Source organism: Mus caroli, unplaced genomic scaffold (assembly GCF_978045245.1).
Source record: "Mus caroli unplaced genomic scaffold, Mus_caroli_1 scaffold_2, whole genome shotgun sequence".
Lineage (NCBI taxonomy): Eukaryota > Metazoa > Chordata > Mammalia > Rodentia > Muridae > Mus > Mus caroli.
The window spans coordinates 18,868,667-18,883,325 of record NW_028227257.1 but is presented as its reverse complement, the minus strand read 5'-3'; the positions used below and the strand labels follow the sequence as shown (position 1 = coordinate 18,883,325).

The 14,659-nt window shown below is 37.1% G+C and overlaps 1 protein-coding gene across 1 annotated transcript in view; it reads left to right on the top strand.

Moving 5' to 3' along the window:
• Window positions 1-14,659, top strand: part of Top1 (DNA topoisomerase I) — an 82,179-nt gene that overhangs the window by 43,317 nt on the left and 24,203 nt on the right. The window contains exons 6-9 of the mRNA XM_085832638.1: window positions 200-295; window positions 2,749-2,824; window positions 6,863-6,969; window positions 11,317-11,432. Of these exons, the coding sequence (XP_085688764.1) occupies window positions 200-295; window positions 2,749-2,824; window positions 6,863-6,969; window positions 11,317-11,432 (395 nt within the window). The remainder of the gene's footprint in view (window positions 1-199; window positions 296-2,748; window positions 2,825-6,862; window positions 6,970-11,316; window positions 11,433-14,659) is intronic.

Below are 14,659 nucleotides of genomic sequence, written 5' to 3'. Positions count from 1 at the left end.
CCTCTCACATCAATCACTAATTGAAATGCCCTACAATTGTATCTTTAGGGAGGTATTTTCTCAGTTGAGGTCCCTTCCTTTCCAATGACTGTAGCTTTGTGTCACTCAGGTGGACATAAAACTAGGCAGGGCACCTACTTTATTAACACAATTCTGACAGTTTAGTAATCCTTAACTAGCTGTTTTGTTCTCTCTCTAGTCCACCACGAATTAAAGATGAACCTGAGGATGATGGCTATTTTGCTCCTCCAAAAGAGGATATTAAGCCATTGAAGAGGCTTCGAGATGAAGATGAGTATGTATTTCTTCCATTTTGATTAAAGAGGAATATATAAAGAAATTTCAATTTTGAAATAATGTTTGTTGCTGCCTTCTTAACAATGGTAAAATTGGAATCTACCTTGTTCATCAACAAATGAATGGCTAATGGACGTGTAATCTGTGGGTGGATAGTAGAATGTGCTGCTCATCTCTATAGAAACATGAAATTAATAGTTTTATAGGAATATGGATGGATTTAAAATATGTAATAGCAAGCAAGGTCATATAATCTCAAAGAAAAAACCGCACATTCTCTCCTGGAATTCTACCAATACTTTGAAGGAAGAGAGCAGGAAAGGCTAAGTAATTGAAAGGGGTGAGGAAGCACTGAATGCATCGTGAACGAGGATATAGAGCTAAATGTTTTTCTACTTCTGATTTTATGTGGAATCTTCTTTTTTTCCTCCCCCGCCCCCATTTTTCCCCATTTGGTAATACATAAGGGCATTCAGTATTGAAAATGTAAAATTGAACAAAGCTGTAGAACTTCATCCTGCATGCCTATTTTAAATATAGATGTTCATTGAACTACATCTGGTTAGTTTTAGTATGGTAATTTGGAAGAGTTTATATATACATGTGTGTGTGTGTGTGTGTGTGTATATATATATATATATATATATATATATATATATATAAATTTATAAAAAATTAAGAAATTGTAAGAAGAGATACTTCATAATTTTTATTTTTATTTATTTTTTGTTTGTTTGGGTTTTTTGTTGTGGTTTGTTTGTTTGTTTGTTTTAAGACAGGGTTTCTCTGTATAGCTCTGGCTGTTCTGGAACTCACTGTAGACGAGGCTGGACTCTAACTCAGAAATCAGCCTGCCTCTGCCTCCCAAGTGCTGGGATTAGAGGCATACACCACCACTGCCTGGCTACTTCAACAACTTTTAAAAAGAAAAGGCCAGAATCAGGCATGATGCCACCCCCTTTAATCCTATTACTCAAGAGGCAGAGGCAGGCGATCTCTAAGTTTAAGGCCAGCCTGATCTATAGAGCAAGGTCCAGGACTGCCAGGGCTACACAGAGATACCTTGTCTTGAAAAAAAACAAACAAACAAAACAAAAAACAAAAGGAAAAATCTGTTTTAAGAATAAATATGTGTATATCTAAATAATAATATATATATAATAATATATTAATAATAATATCTATATAATAATATATTAATAGGCATGGTTAATAGACTGATTTATGAGAAGTGGGTTTGCTAAGCAAATTAATTTATGGGTTATATGTAATGTGTTTTTTCTTACTAAAAATATTGCATATTATAGATATTTCAAACTATTTCAAAACAGAATTAGTGAAGGGTAAATTATTTTAGTTCCTTGGAAGTTTTTCAGTTTTGTACCACAAGTAAATTGAGAAATACTAGGTTAGCGATATAGCTCAGTTGGGAGAATGCTTATCTACCACACAAAAAGCCAGGGGTTGATCCCAGGACCTCATAAAACTCATACAAACTTCATATACCAACATTTGAGAAGTGGAGGCAAGAAGATCATAAATTCAGTCATTCTTGACTACAGAGTGAATTTTAGGCTAGCTTGGGCTACATGAGACTCTGCTTCAATTCTTTTTCCTTCTAGGATCTATGCCTTTTGATATATAAGGGAACCTTCAATGTACAGAGATAGTGAAGTTGATATTGTTATTTAAGGCTTACATTTACCTCTTTCCTAGATTCATCCAATGATAATATATTCCATTTTACTAGTTTGAGTATGAGATAGTCACAGGATTTAAGATGGGATAGCTGAGGCTGTAGCCCAGTTGATAAAGTGCTTACTTTACTTTATTTAGTTTAGCTGAATTAGTGAGCTCCGTGTTCCTGAGAAGCCATGTCTCAAAGGAGATGGAGAGTATTCTTTAGGAGGACAGTAGACCTTGTCCATCGGCTTACACATGAATATGAATATTTAAAAATCAAATATTAGCTACAGCTATAGCTTAGTTGTTAAGAGTGCTTGCTGTTCTTCTAGAGAACTCGTTTGTTAGTCAGCATCCATATGAGGCTGCTCTTTATAGCCTCTAAAGTTTCTGTCTTTTATATTTATTTCATTTTTTATATTATGTCATAAACCTGAACATTTATATGTATACCATATGCATGCCTGGTACCTACAGAAGCCCAAAGAGTTCATCAGATTCTTTAGAACTGGAGTTATAGATTGCTCTGAGCTGTGCCATGTGGATGCTGATAGCTAAGCTGCTCTGCAAGAGCAGCCAGTAGTCTTAGCAGCTTGAACATCTCCCCAGACCGTAATCTCGTCTTTACTACCATTGAATTCCTATCAAGAATACTGCAGTCACACCTGCCATGGATACTTTTCAAAGAGTTGGAGATCCTAATTCTATAGGTGAGAACTCTTTTGAGTTGTAGTTGCAATAACTGCATATTCATGTTCTCCTTTCTAGTGCTGATTATAAACCTAAGAAAATTAAGACAGAAGATATCAAGAAGGAGAAGAAAAGAAAATCAGAAGAAGAAGAGGTTAGTAAAAGTTTTTGAGTCATACATTTGTATAAAATATCCTTAAAAAGCATGAGATTGTTTTCAGTTGTGGGTATCATGATGCACATGTTGAAATCAGAGGACAGCTTTGAGAAGTCGATTGTCCTGGAAATTGAACTGGGGTTATTAGGTTTGACAGTAGGTACCTTTAACTGCTGTATCATCATCTTTTATGTCCTAAAATAGATCTTGAGGCCAAATGAGCTTTAGAAATTTTTTGGTTTGTTGTAGTAGTTAGAGTGGGGAAATGTTTTGCAAACAAGTTGTGGTTGTGCTGAGTTTGCCAAGATTTTGAAGTATCCAGATTACTAGCCACCCTTGAGTCTATTCATAGCCTGTGTTGATATTGATAAAGTCTGCCACCTGGAGGTATGCAGAAAAATGTTCATAAGAAACAACTCTGAAGCATGCTCTTTCCCCATTTTAAACAATGCTCTAATTTAAAGTCCTTTAATTAGTGCCCTCTTGGTTGTAGGATGAAATCTAAGCTCTGGAGTACCTCTCCTCAGTCTGGCCTCTGCATCTTGTGCCTTGCTTCATTTTGCCCCTCCTGAGCTCACCTTGCTCTGTCCATGCTGACTGCCTCTGTTTGTTTTTCACACCAGATTTTGTACTTCTGTGTGCAGTACACGCTGTTCTTCTGTCTGGAACACACATGATTTCTTTCCTTCTACTGTTTTATAATCTTCCATAATTTCATAACTTTAGTTCAAGTACTTTTTCCAAGGATCCTATTTGGTGCTTGTGGTAGATATAAATAGAGTAATGTAGTCTTTATTTTTTATTTAAAATTACTTGTATTAAAGAGTTGTTAGCAAGAATTTTTTTTAAAAAAAAAAAAAATCAGTTTTTTTAGGCTCTTAAGTAGAATTCTTAACTTTATGTTCATTCTGTGAGGTTAATCAATGTTGTGGACAAAATAGGCTTAAACGTGGTTAGGTTAAAATGCACCAGTAGTCATAATAGTGATAATGGGGCATGTGCTTTTGAGATTGTTATCTCAGGGTGAGTATGGTGACACAGTCTTTAATCCCAGCCCTCAGAAGGCAGAGGCAGGAATACATGAGTTTGAGTCTACAAAGACCTTGTATTCAGTAGGCACAGAGAAAGTAATATGATCAGTTATGGTGACTGCAAAATTGTAATCTCAGCACTTTGAAGACTGAGATGGGAGAATTATGAGATCAAAGTCTAGCCTGGGCTACACAGTGACAACTAAATATGCCATTTATTAAGAACTTGATATGCAGGCTGGAGAGATGGCTCAGTGGTTAAGAGTATTGACTGCTTGCTCTTCCAGAGGTACTGAGTTCAATTCCCAACAACCACATGGTGGCTCGCAACCATTCATAAAGGGATCTGAAGCCCTCCTGCTGTCTGAAGACGACTCACATGAATCAGAAAGTGAGCATCAATCCCCTGGAACTGAAATAAGTTGGTTTTAAGCCACCATATGGATCCTGGGAATCAAACCTAGTCCTCTCTGCAAGAACAAGTGTTGTTAACATCTGGGCTGTCTCTCTTCACTCCTTTTTTTGTGTGTTTTTTTTTTTTTTTTAAGATTTATTTATTTTACGTATATGAGTACACTGTAGCTGTATAGATGGTTGTGAGCCATCATGTGGTTGCTGGAAATTGAATTTCGGACCTGTGCTCACTCTGGTCGATCCCACTCACTCCGGCCCAAAGATTGATTTATTATTGTAGCTGTCTTCAGACTCACCAGATGAGGGTGTCTGATCTCATTGCAGATGGTTGTGAGTCACCATGTGGTTACTGGGATTTGAACTCTGTGCTCTTAACCAATGAACCATCTCTCCAGCCCTCTTTTCTTAAGATTTAAAAATTTTCGTATGTGAGACTTGTACCATGTTTGTCTCAGGTGCCTGCAGAAGTTAGAAGAGAACATCAGAGAGAGAGAGGACAGAGAGAGAGAGAGAGAGAGAGAGAGAGAGAGAGAGAGAGAGAGAGAGAGAGAGAGAGAGAGAGAGAGAGAAGAGAGAGAGAGAGGAGTTTTACTCTGTGACCCCTGGCAATCCTCCTACCTCCCCCTTGACTATAGGTATTTTTAGACATGAGCCACCACTTTCCACCAACAGAATATTGGAATGCTCTTCTGCTTGCACACTTGTATTCCTCATTGTTACTTACAATGCAATAGTATAGCATTTGCTCTTTTCGTCCTTAAAATAATACTTAAAGACCATAAAGTTTATTACTACTTTGATTACCATCTTATTACTCACAGGATATTCTTTAGCCATTCTCATTCATCATATTCTGTTGGTTTTTGTTTGATTGATTTGAAAATATACTTAGGGTTTTATTTTGTTCAGCAGCAGCTATATAAACTTGATCAGATGGAAACTGATTTCAGAACTATCTTGATTATTGCTGGAAGAGAAGAAACCAAATAGTTTCTAGCTGTGCCATTCCATAAATCATCTTTCATTGCTATATAAAACTTACCAAGTAAAGCCTCATGTGATGCTGAAAATGTAGATCAAAGTTAGTTAGGTTCTTGAGAAGAAAGTAGATTCTCTGGAGTCTCTTTACCTGTTGAGTCACATTTTTGCTGGGGTGTGTTTTGGATTTGGGTTTGAAGCTTTTTTTGTTTTTAGTTACACACCCACAGTTGACCTCAAACTCAAAAGATCCCTCTGCCTCTGTCTCTTGAATACTAAGATTGAAGGTATATGCTTCCCCCAGCCTATTTTGGAATCTGGCAGTCTGTCACTACTGTTTATAGACACACAAAGACAGGGCACTCTCAACCTCGCTCTCAACCTCGAACTTCATCCACTCATTGCCTTCCTTCCAATTCCTGTCCTACCTCTCTCCTAACTTTGCCTCTCATTTATTGTCTTAATCCACTGAGCCCACTTAGTATTTTCTTAGAACATGGGTGTGGTGTGAGCATAGTTAGCCTCTCAGGACCTCAATCCCTGAAGTAAACAGACTCTTCCCTAACCTAGCAGTAAAGTTTTTGTTTTTGTTTTTGTTTTTTGATAGGGTTTCTCTGTGTTAGCCCTGGCTGTCCTGGCACTCTGCAGATCAGGCTGGCCTCAAACTCAGAGGTCCACCTGCTTCTGTCTCCCTAATACTGGAATTAAAGGTGTTTGCTACCACTATGCCTGACTTTTTGGTATGCTTTTACTATGTATGTATCATGACAGGTGTGCACTATCATGCTTGACTGGTGTTTTTTGTTTTGTTTTGTTTTTTACTTTGTCACTGCCAGCAGTTCCCAGCTGAGAATACTCTTATCTTTGTATATATAAGCAATAGTAACTGAGTCACAGAAATTCCCTTTCAGATCAAATACTAAATCTTTCTTGCATTTCTTTTCTATACTTTGTTATATTTGAAGAGATTAAAGATGAACACACTTTAAAATAAATGAAGAAAATACCCTGGGATTACTGTTAGTTCCCCATGTGAAATTCCTAAATAATTGTTTGCTAGAGGGACTGGGGGAAGTATTTACTCAATATTAAAATATCAATAAAACTGGAGAAGCTAGAGAAAGTACCCAAGGAGCTGAAGGGATCTGCAACCATATAGTTGGAACAACATGATGAACTAACCAGTACCCCGGAGCTCTTGTCTCTAGCTGCATATGTATCGAAAGATGGCCTAGCCGGCCATCACTGGAAAGAGAGGCCCATTGGACTTGCAAACTTTATATGCCCCAATACAGGGGAATGCCAGGGCCAAAGGAATGGGAATGGGTGGGTAGGGAAGTGGGGGGCAGTATGGGGGATTTTTGGGATAGCATTGGAAATGTAATTGAGGAAAATATGTAATAAAAAATATTAAAAATTAAAAAAAAAAGAACCCCCCCCCCAAAAAAAAATCAATAAAACTTTCTCTTGATTTCGGGGAGGAATTAGATATAGGATCTTTTCCAGTTCCAGCACTTTTTGTTCATAGTTTTTCTTCCTAGTGGCTTCTAAAACCAGCTTCCAGGTGTGTAATCAATCCTGATTTAAGTGCTTTCTGTCTGTTTTTTTGTAGGATGGTAAACTTAAAAAGCCCAAGAATAAAGATAAAGATAAAAAAGTTGCTGAGCCAGATAATAAGAAAAAGAAGCCGAAAAAGGAAGAGGAACAGAAGTGGAAATGGTAACATCTCAGCACTGGGTTAAGATGTCAGCACTTTCACTGTGCAGCCCAATTAAACGAGAGTTGACATATATAGGTTAATTTACTGTCATTTGATGGAGAAGTACTTACAGACTCTTTAGAAGAGCAGATAAATTTTCAGATCCTAGTAATTTACCAGCTCTAAATCTAGTGGATCTCAAAACTAGTTTCTTCTCATTGAATAGAATTGAATGCTAAAAAAAAAAAAAAAAAAAAAAGAATTGAATGTAGAATTAGCCTATATATAGAAGGGACTTCAAAATGAATTCATTCATTCACTCATTCATTCATTCAATTCAAATTGTACCCAGTAGTCTTATAATATATCAGTGTGTATATACTTTATGTAATGTTTGAATCAGGCTAAGTCTACCTATCTCATAATACATTCTGTCTTTATGCTGAGAATTACCAGTATACTTTCCTGTGTCAGTTCATTATTGCTGTTAGGAATGTATTTACTATGTAAAGGGTTCTTTTTTTTTTCATCTATAAATCATTTTCATAAAACTGCCAATTTGTTAAAACAACAGCAAAAGAACCTCCACATGAAAATCTTGGTGAATGTTTGTGTAATTGTAACACAAATATAACAGAACCATAATGAAATTACTAACTTGACAGGTCAAAATTGAAAATTTCAGGCTGGAGTAGCAGACGAGTTGGTAAATTGTTTACTGTAGAAGCATGAAGACCTGAGTTCAAATCCTCAGCACCCGAGTAAAAAGCAGAGCACAGCAGGACACATCATTAATCCTTGTGCTGAGGAAGCAGAGACAACCAGATTTCTGGAACTTGCTAGCCAGCCAGCTTAGCTAGATTCAAGAATTCTGTGTTCAGTTAGAGAACCTGTTTATTATAAAAAATAAGGTAGACAGCAGCACAGAAGACCCCTGACATTTACCTCTTGCACACACGCAAGCACGTGCACTACCATGAGACCACATGCATGTGATCCCATACCTTCCTCAAAACACACCTGCAAAAAAGTTATTGAAGGGGAGAAAACCAATGATATATGTGTGTTGAGTGTCTTATCACAGAGTGTGTGAGGTCATGGGACAGCCTTTCTTGGAATTGTTATTCTCCTTCCTTCCCCCTAGACGTAGATGCTAGGGACCAAACTCAGGTTGCTAGGGTACTTTTTGGGCCATCTTATTGCTTTTATACACCTACTTCCACTCGTCCTTTTTGTTTTGAGACATGCTTTATTTCCCAGGTTGCCTTTGCCAGTGATGGGGTTAAAGGTATTTGCCACCACAGCAGGCTCTTATATAAGGCTTTTAATAAAATAATCTTTAATGTAAATTAAATTAGTTACTGTTGGGAATCATGTGAATGTTTAAGTCTTGGATTTCTCTGCTAGGTGCTCAGGAACTGTGACTATAGAGGGACTTTGTTGGACCCACTAACAGTATTAGGAGCCTTTGACTGGGGCAGTCTCGTAGCTAGCTTAAATAGCTGAACCGCACTACCTTGCCTATGACCTGCCACATGGCGAGCTCATCTATCTGTGTCTGCTTTGGAATCTTCATATCTGCTTTTCTCTGCCCAGAAGTTTCATTCCCCCACCACCCCACTTCCTGCACAGCTATTGGCTTTCAGCTCTTTATTACAACCAATCAGCAAACAAGATGATCTCTGATGTTCAAAAAATAGAAAACATAATGATGGGCCAAAGAAGTGGCAATATCAGAATTCTGTTAGCAGTTAGTTGGTACAAATTAACAATTGAAAGAGCAGAGATAAAAATCCCAAACTACCCCAACACTAGGAACTCCCCGTGGCCTCATCCTTTCCCCATGTGGGCCCAGAACCTTTGTGTATAGAATCAGGTGCCTTTTGAGGGCTTTAGTGTCCCTGTTTTATGTGGGGGTTTGAAATCTTTATCAAGTGTTGCCATACATTAAGTCTAAGAGATCAAAACATTTGTTATAATTTAGTTCAGAGGGAACTGGCTAGTCCCTGAAAGATGGTTGATTTGGAAAGGAACAGTTTTTGCTATAGATTAAGTATGCTTTTATCAAATCTCATTGCTCAACTTGTATGTGTTCTCAAACACTGTGCAGTGATGCAGTGTAAGCTGCTCCTCACTTGAGTTCTACCAGTAGCCTAGTTGGAAAACTTTAAAGGAAGGTATCACGTTGTTATAATTCCCTGTACTATCCCAAATGAAAGAAATTAACACATTTTACCAGAACTGCTACAGAGTCTGCAGATTTTTGTCCTGACCTCAGAAACAAACTTAGTCTGATTATCTTCCTGTATTTCAGAATTATGGAAATGAGGAAATAGCCCAGATACCTATTGCTTTCCTTGATATGTTTTTCTTTCGTTATGAATTAAACACCTGAGATTCCTTTTCCCAAGCCACACATAGACAATAAAACAAAGTGAAATAACTAGCTAGCTACTCTTGCAAAGGACTTATGCTTAGTTATCTCCTCATAGATAATTCTTTACCAAAAGACTTGGAGAATGGCCAGTTCATCACCTATGCTGGGTTGAAGTTTCAAGACTTTTGGCAAAGACAAATGTTAAAGAAGCTAGGGATAAATAATATTGTAAAGGAATTAGTGTTTAAAGACCAGGACATTTAACATTGACAATGCTTATGCAATACATACATGCATGCATGCATACATACATACATAATTAAGAAACCTTAAAGAACAAGCATTATCAAATTTTCTCCAAATCAGAGTCTCTTCTTCATTCTAGACAGCTTCCAGAAATCTCTAGTTTTAGATTTTTATCTACAAATCTTTATTTTTCATAAATTATATAGTCTGTTTTAAGATACCTGCTAACACCAGGAGACCTTGACTTGAGAAAATATGTAGGCCTACTTCTCTGCTTTCTATTCATTTTTTAGACTGTTCCCTCTTATTTTCTCCTAATGTCCAAATGAGCTTTAGCTTTTATATATTAGAATTTTAACTCCTGATTCACATAGACTTAATTTTTGTATATAGTATAAAGGACTTGCCCAGTGTCATTCTCTTCAAACTCCAGTGTTGGTCATCTCTAACCATAAAATGATCATAATTCCTGTCAATGTATGTTGACTATAATTTTATATTACAGTATTACAGCTTAAACGGATTCATTTATTTCTTACCCTGTGATTCTGAATGTTTAAAATATGGGACTTGGAATTAATGGAATTAATTAACAGCAGAACAAGGCAGAACTATCCCAGCACTCAGGAGGCAGAGGCAGGCAGATCAAGTTCAAGACCAGCCTGGTCTACAGAGCTATTTCCAGGACAGTCAGGACTACACAGAGAAACCCTGACAACAACTACAAACCCAAACCAAAACAGGAATCCATAAAATTCCTTTCCTGTAGAAGTAGCAGTAATAAGTCTGTATATCAAACTCTGAGAGGGGTGGTAAGATCTGTTTATCAATGTAAAAGGTATGTTAGAGACATCCAAATGCAATGCCCAAAATCAGTAGATAAATACCGGATCTCGTTGGTGAATTTATAAAATATAAAGTGACACAAAAAAAAAAATCAATCTGATGTTATAGCTATATATACAGCTATATATCAGTTTTATTGCTATAAGATAATTGCTATAATATTTATTGAACTTTCACGTCCAAAACTAATTTTGAAGTGATCAGTAAAAGTAGAAATGTAATAAATTTTAATAGTTCTTTGTATATACTTGCAGTTGTTTTTATATGCTTAATTTTTAAAAAATGTTTTCGAAAAATATTTATTCTGCAGTTTATTTAGATTTTTGTCAAATATCTACAGGATAGTTCCATGTATTTCAGAAGTACCTTAGACTTAGTGGACCTCAATTAGAATATCCTCAGTTTTTTTGCACTTGATTGTTTGTTTTCTTGAGTCAAGGTCTTACTATTTATTTAGCCTTGGCTGTCCTAGAACTTCACCTTCTGCTGGTCTCAGAATTCCACACGTTGGAACTGAAGGCATCCAGTCTGGTTGTGCTTTGAATTTTCAAATAGGGTTGCTTTTTTCTAAACTCTCACCTGCATGTGCCATCAGTTTAGTAATGCCTTTTTTGCATGTACCACTGTGGCATACTTTATATATAAATATGTTTTATATGGGTTTTTTGAGTGGTGGATGGTCTTTAATACTTAGTATCTCTAAATTGAAACTGTTGAAATGAAATTTTTTTTAGTTACCATATTCTTTCATTTTGCTTGAAATTGCTGCTCTTTTCAGTGAGACACAGCCTTTGAATGAGCATCACCAATTGATTAGTTAATTTTGGAATTTAATAGGTGAGGATCTTTTTACTAAGCAAGGTGATCACTTAATGAGCTTGTGCCATGTCTTTGAAAGGTGGGAAGAAGAACGTTATCCAGAAGGCATCAAATGGAAATTCCTAGAACATAAAGGGCCTGTCTTTGCTCCACCATATGAGCCTCTGCCAGAGAGTGTCAAGTTTTACTATGATGGTGAGTTATTTCAGGTTGTTTGAATTTTGGCTAAGAAAGGTTTGAAAATGAGGGCACTGCCTATATTGCACACTCCTAGCTAGTTATTTCACTTTGTTTTATTGTCTATGTGTGGCTTGGGAAAAGGAATCTCAGGTGTTTAATTCATAAGGACCTCTTTGCTGCTTGAAAAAATATAAAAAAGGGGGCTGTTAATGTCTTATCTGTAGTCCTAAAAAGATTTATCTGTTTGGCTCACAGCCTATAAAGTACACACTGAAGGTTTTTCTCTTAACTCAATAGGAAGCTGTTCTGTTCTGTGGAGTTCTCATTTAAATAGTAGCACTTAGTGATAATATAGTATGCCAACAAGCTGCTTATCACTAGAAATCGTATTAGCAAAGGATTAGCGGCCACCATTCAGCTTATAGGTAAGAATGCTAAGCTATGTCACTCTAAGTAGTGCAACTGTGCCTTTGACAGGTGAATTTTAAAGAAATGTTCTGCCTAGGTCTCTTAATTTTATTTTTTGAGACATTTCTAGTTGTGTAGTCCTGCCTGGCCTGTAACTTGATAATATAGATCAGTTGTCCTTGAATTCAGTAGATGTACCTGTCTGCTCCTGAGGCCCATGTCACCTTCTCTGGCCTCCTTGGGTCTCTTGGAACTTTCTAAAATGTCTGAGTTCCACATGTGTGTTTTTGTCCTTGGGTTGAGGGATCTGAGAGAAGCCTCTCACAATCCTTCAACTGACTGTGTATCAGGGAGTAATGTCCAACTGACTCCTTCATTCCAAGAGTTCTGTCAAGAGATGCTAGAGTTCTTTCTCAAACTCTATTTATAATTCTCTATATATAATTTATAATTATGTATTTATAATTCATCAGTTTAATAGATGAGAGGTAGGACTGGGTGCTTCTGAATCAAATAAATGTATTTACTAACAGGGAGAGACACTGGACAGCAAAATAGAAAAACCATTCAGAGCTATTTGGTGTATCTCTTTAACCACCAGCAATGGCTTTAGGAGCATAGATGCCTGTGGGTTTACGATGAGATAGGTTTATTAGCATCCAATAATTGAAATCTGTATATGAAACAAGTGAATTTTGACCTGGGTCTCATCCATAAGATATTTAATTTCTCTCTCTCCCTCTTCTCCCTCTTTTTTTTTTTTTTTTTGAGATAAGGTCTCATTTTTGTAGTCTTTGGGCTTTGATCTTAGAGGCCTACTTGTCTCTGCCTGAGTGCTGGAATTAAAGATTCCCAGCACTGATTACGTTACTAATAATACCCAACCCGATACCTTATTTTTACGCACACCCCCCACACACCGTCATTCTCCAAAATCTAGGGGTGAAAAAAATGAAAATGGAAACTCACATGTTTTGGGAAATGGATGTTCAACTAATATTTTCCAAAGGCTTGGAAATGTTGAATATGCTTGTGTTCAGACACCCAAGTCCCAGATAGATAGACTAGTGATTTAATCTATGTAGGAATTCAGTGGCATAAAACACTTGGTGGTATGACTGGCAAGTGTTTAGATTAGCTAACCAGTTTGACCAGAAACTGTAAGACACGCTACACACTAGATCATTCCTGAAGATTTATGAAAATACACAAATTTAAACTTCCAAGTGAAGAGAAAAGGCCCAAGACCTTACAATTGCTGTATTCTGTAGTCTGATCTGAGTTCACTAACTTTAGACAGCTCTCTTTAAAAGCCTCACTGTGAAAGCCAAGGTGATGATGATAGAAAGTAGATTTTTTTTTTTTTTTTATTGTGGGGTTTCCATGAAACTAAAGCCTGTGGTCCCTTCCTCTAGTTTCCTTTTCTCTGTTGGTCCTCCTAGGACCTTTTGGTTATAAAACTCCTCCAAATAAGTCAAGAGTGTTTGACTTACTAGTGCAAGCTGATAAGTAAGTACTGGTAGGCAGGACATTGCTGCCTTGCCCTGGACTTCCCCCTGGCCGCCTCTGCACAGGACACGAGTTGGCTGAAGCACAGAATTGCAGCCTCTGTTAAGGACCTGCCATTTCAACTCTGAGTCAACAGTTTCTTTCTGTTTCCGGGAGCTCAGCTTTTCCCACAAAGTACTACTATTGCTGGGAACCTACACACCCTCCACCACTCCTCTGCTGTAGGAGCTGTTACTTAATCCTTCCACAGCCCATTTAAAACAAATCAAGTAGGTTCTTTGTGGGTGGGACAAAGCCAGTGCAGTCCAAAAGCTCCCCACCCAAAATAAGAACACTATTGGGGAATATTTAGTTTATGGAAACATACCAGGGAACACATTCCTTAAAATTTCTTTATCTATTTTTATTTTTTGTTTTGTTTTGAGATGCTGATTTTGTAGCAGAGACCAGCTTCAAATGTACAATCCTCCTTTCCCAGCCTTCCAAGTGCTACAGTTATAGGCTACTGCTACCTTGTCTTTTTCCCCCATTTATTTGTTTGTTTATTTATATTCCCCTTTATTATATTTGAGTCATGTTGCTGTTTTGCTGGCAACTCTTGTTCAGACTGAGTGGGAATGGGGAGAAACAGGAAACCGCTTACTCAAAGCCCTTTTCCAACACAGAATCTTGAATGGGCTGAGGAAGAGCTACAGCACCTATTTGCCCTTTAGGTTATGTCTTCTAAGCTGATAATGTACCTGTAGCACAAGTTTCAGTTTTGTGAGGTATTCCCTATGTGTCATACAGTCTGGTTGAGCAATACTACCCATTATGAGATGAGACGCCTCTTAACTATTACAATGAGTAGGCTTCTGGTTAAGTTTTAGATTTCTGTAATAAATTTGAATTCTTTTGAATTATTATTAGTACTTGCATAATTGTAAGCAGTGAGATATTAATCTCATTTAGAATGCAGCAAAATGCTATTGTGGCATAAATTGTTTCCATATAATATTATAAAGTTGATTTTTTTTTTTTGAGAAAAGATAGAAATTGGCCCTAGGAGTACAATATTCTCTTTGAATATTTTGTAGATTGAGCTTTTAAGTACTTTTCTGCCACTGTCAGTTATGATCTATCTGAGGACACAAAATCACTTCCAGGATTTATTAATCAGTGTAGTGGCTTTCCTTGTGAACCACAGGTTTTTTGGGACAGTCTTTACATATACTTACTTGCTGCCTAGACCCACCCTCACCTTGTGCTGTGGAATGATTGGGCTTTCCTGAAAGAAGTGAGTTCCTGGTGCTATTCCCAGTGTTTCAGGTGCATCTGTACCTGTA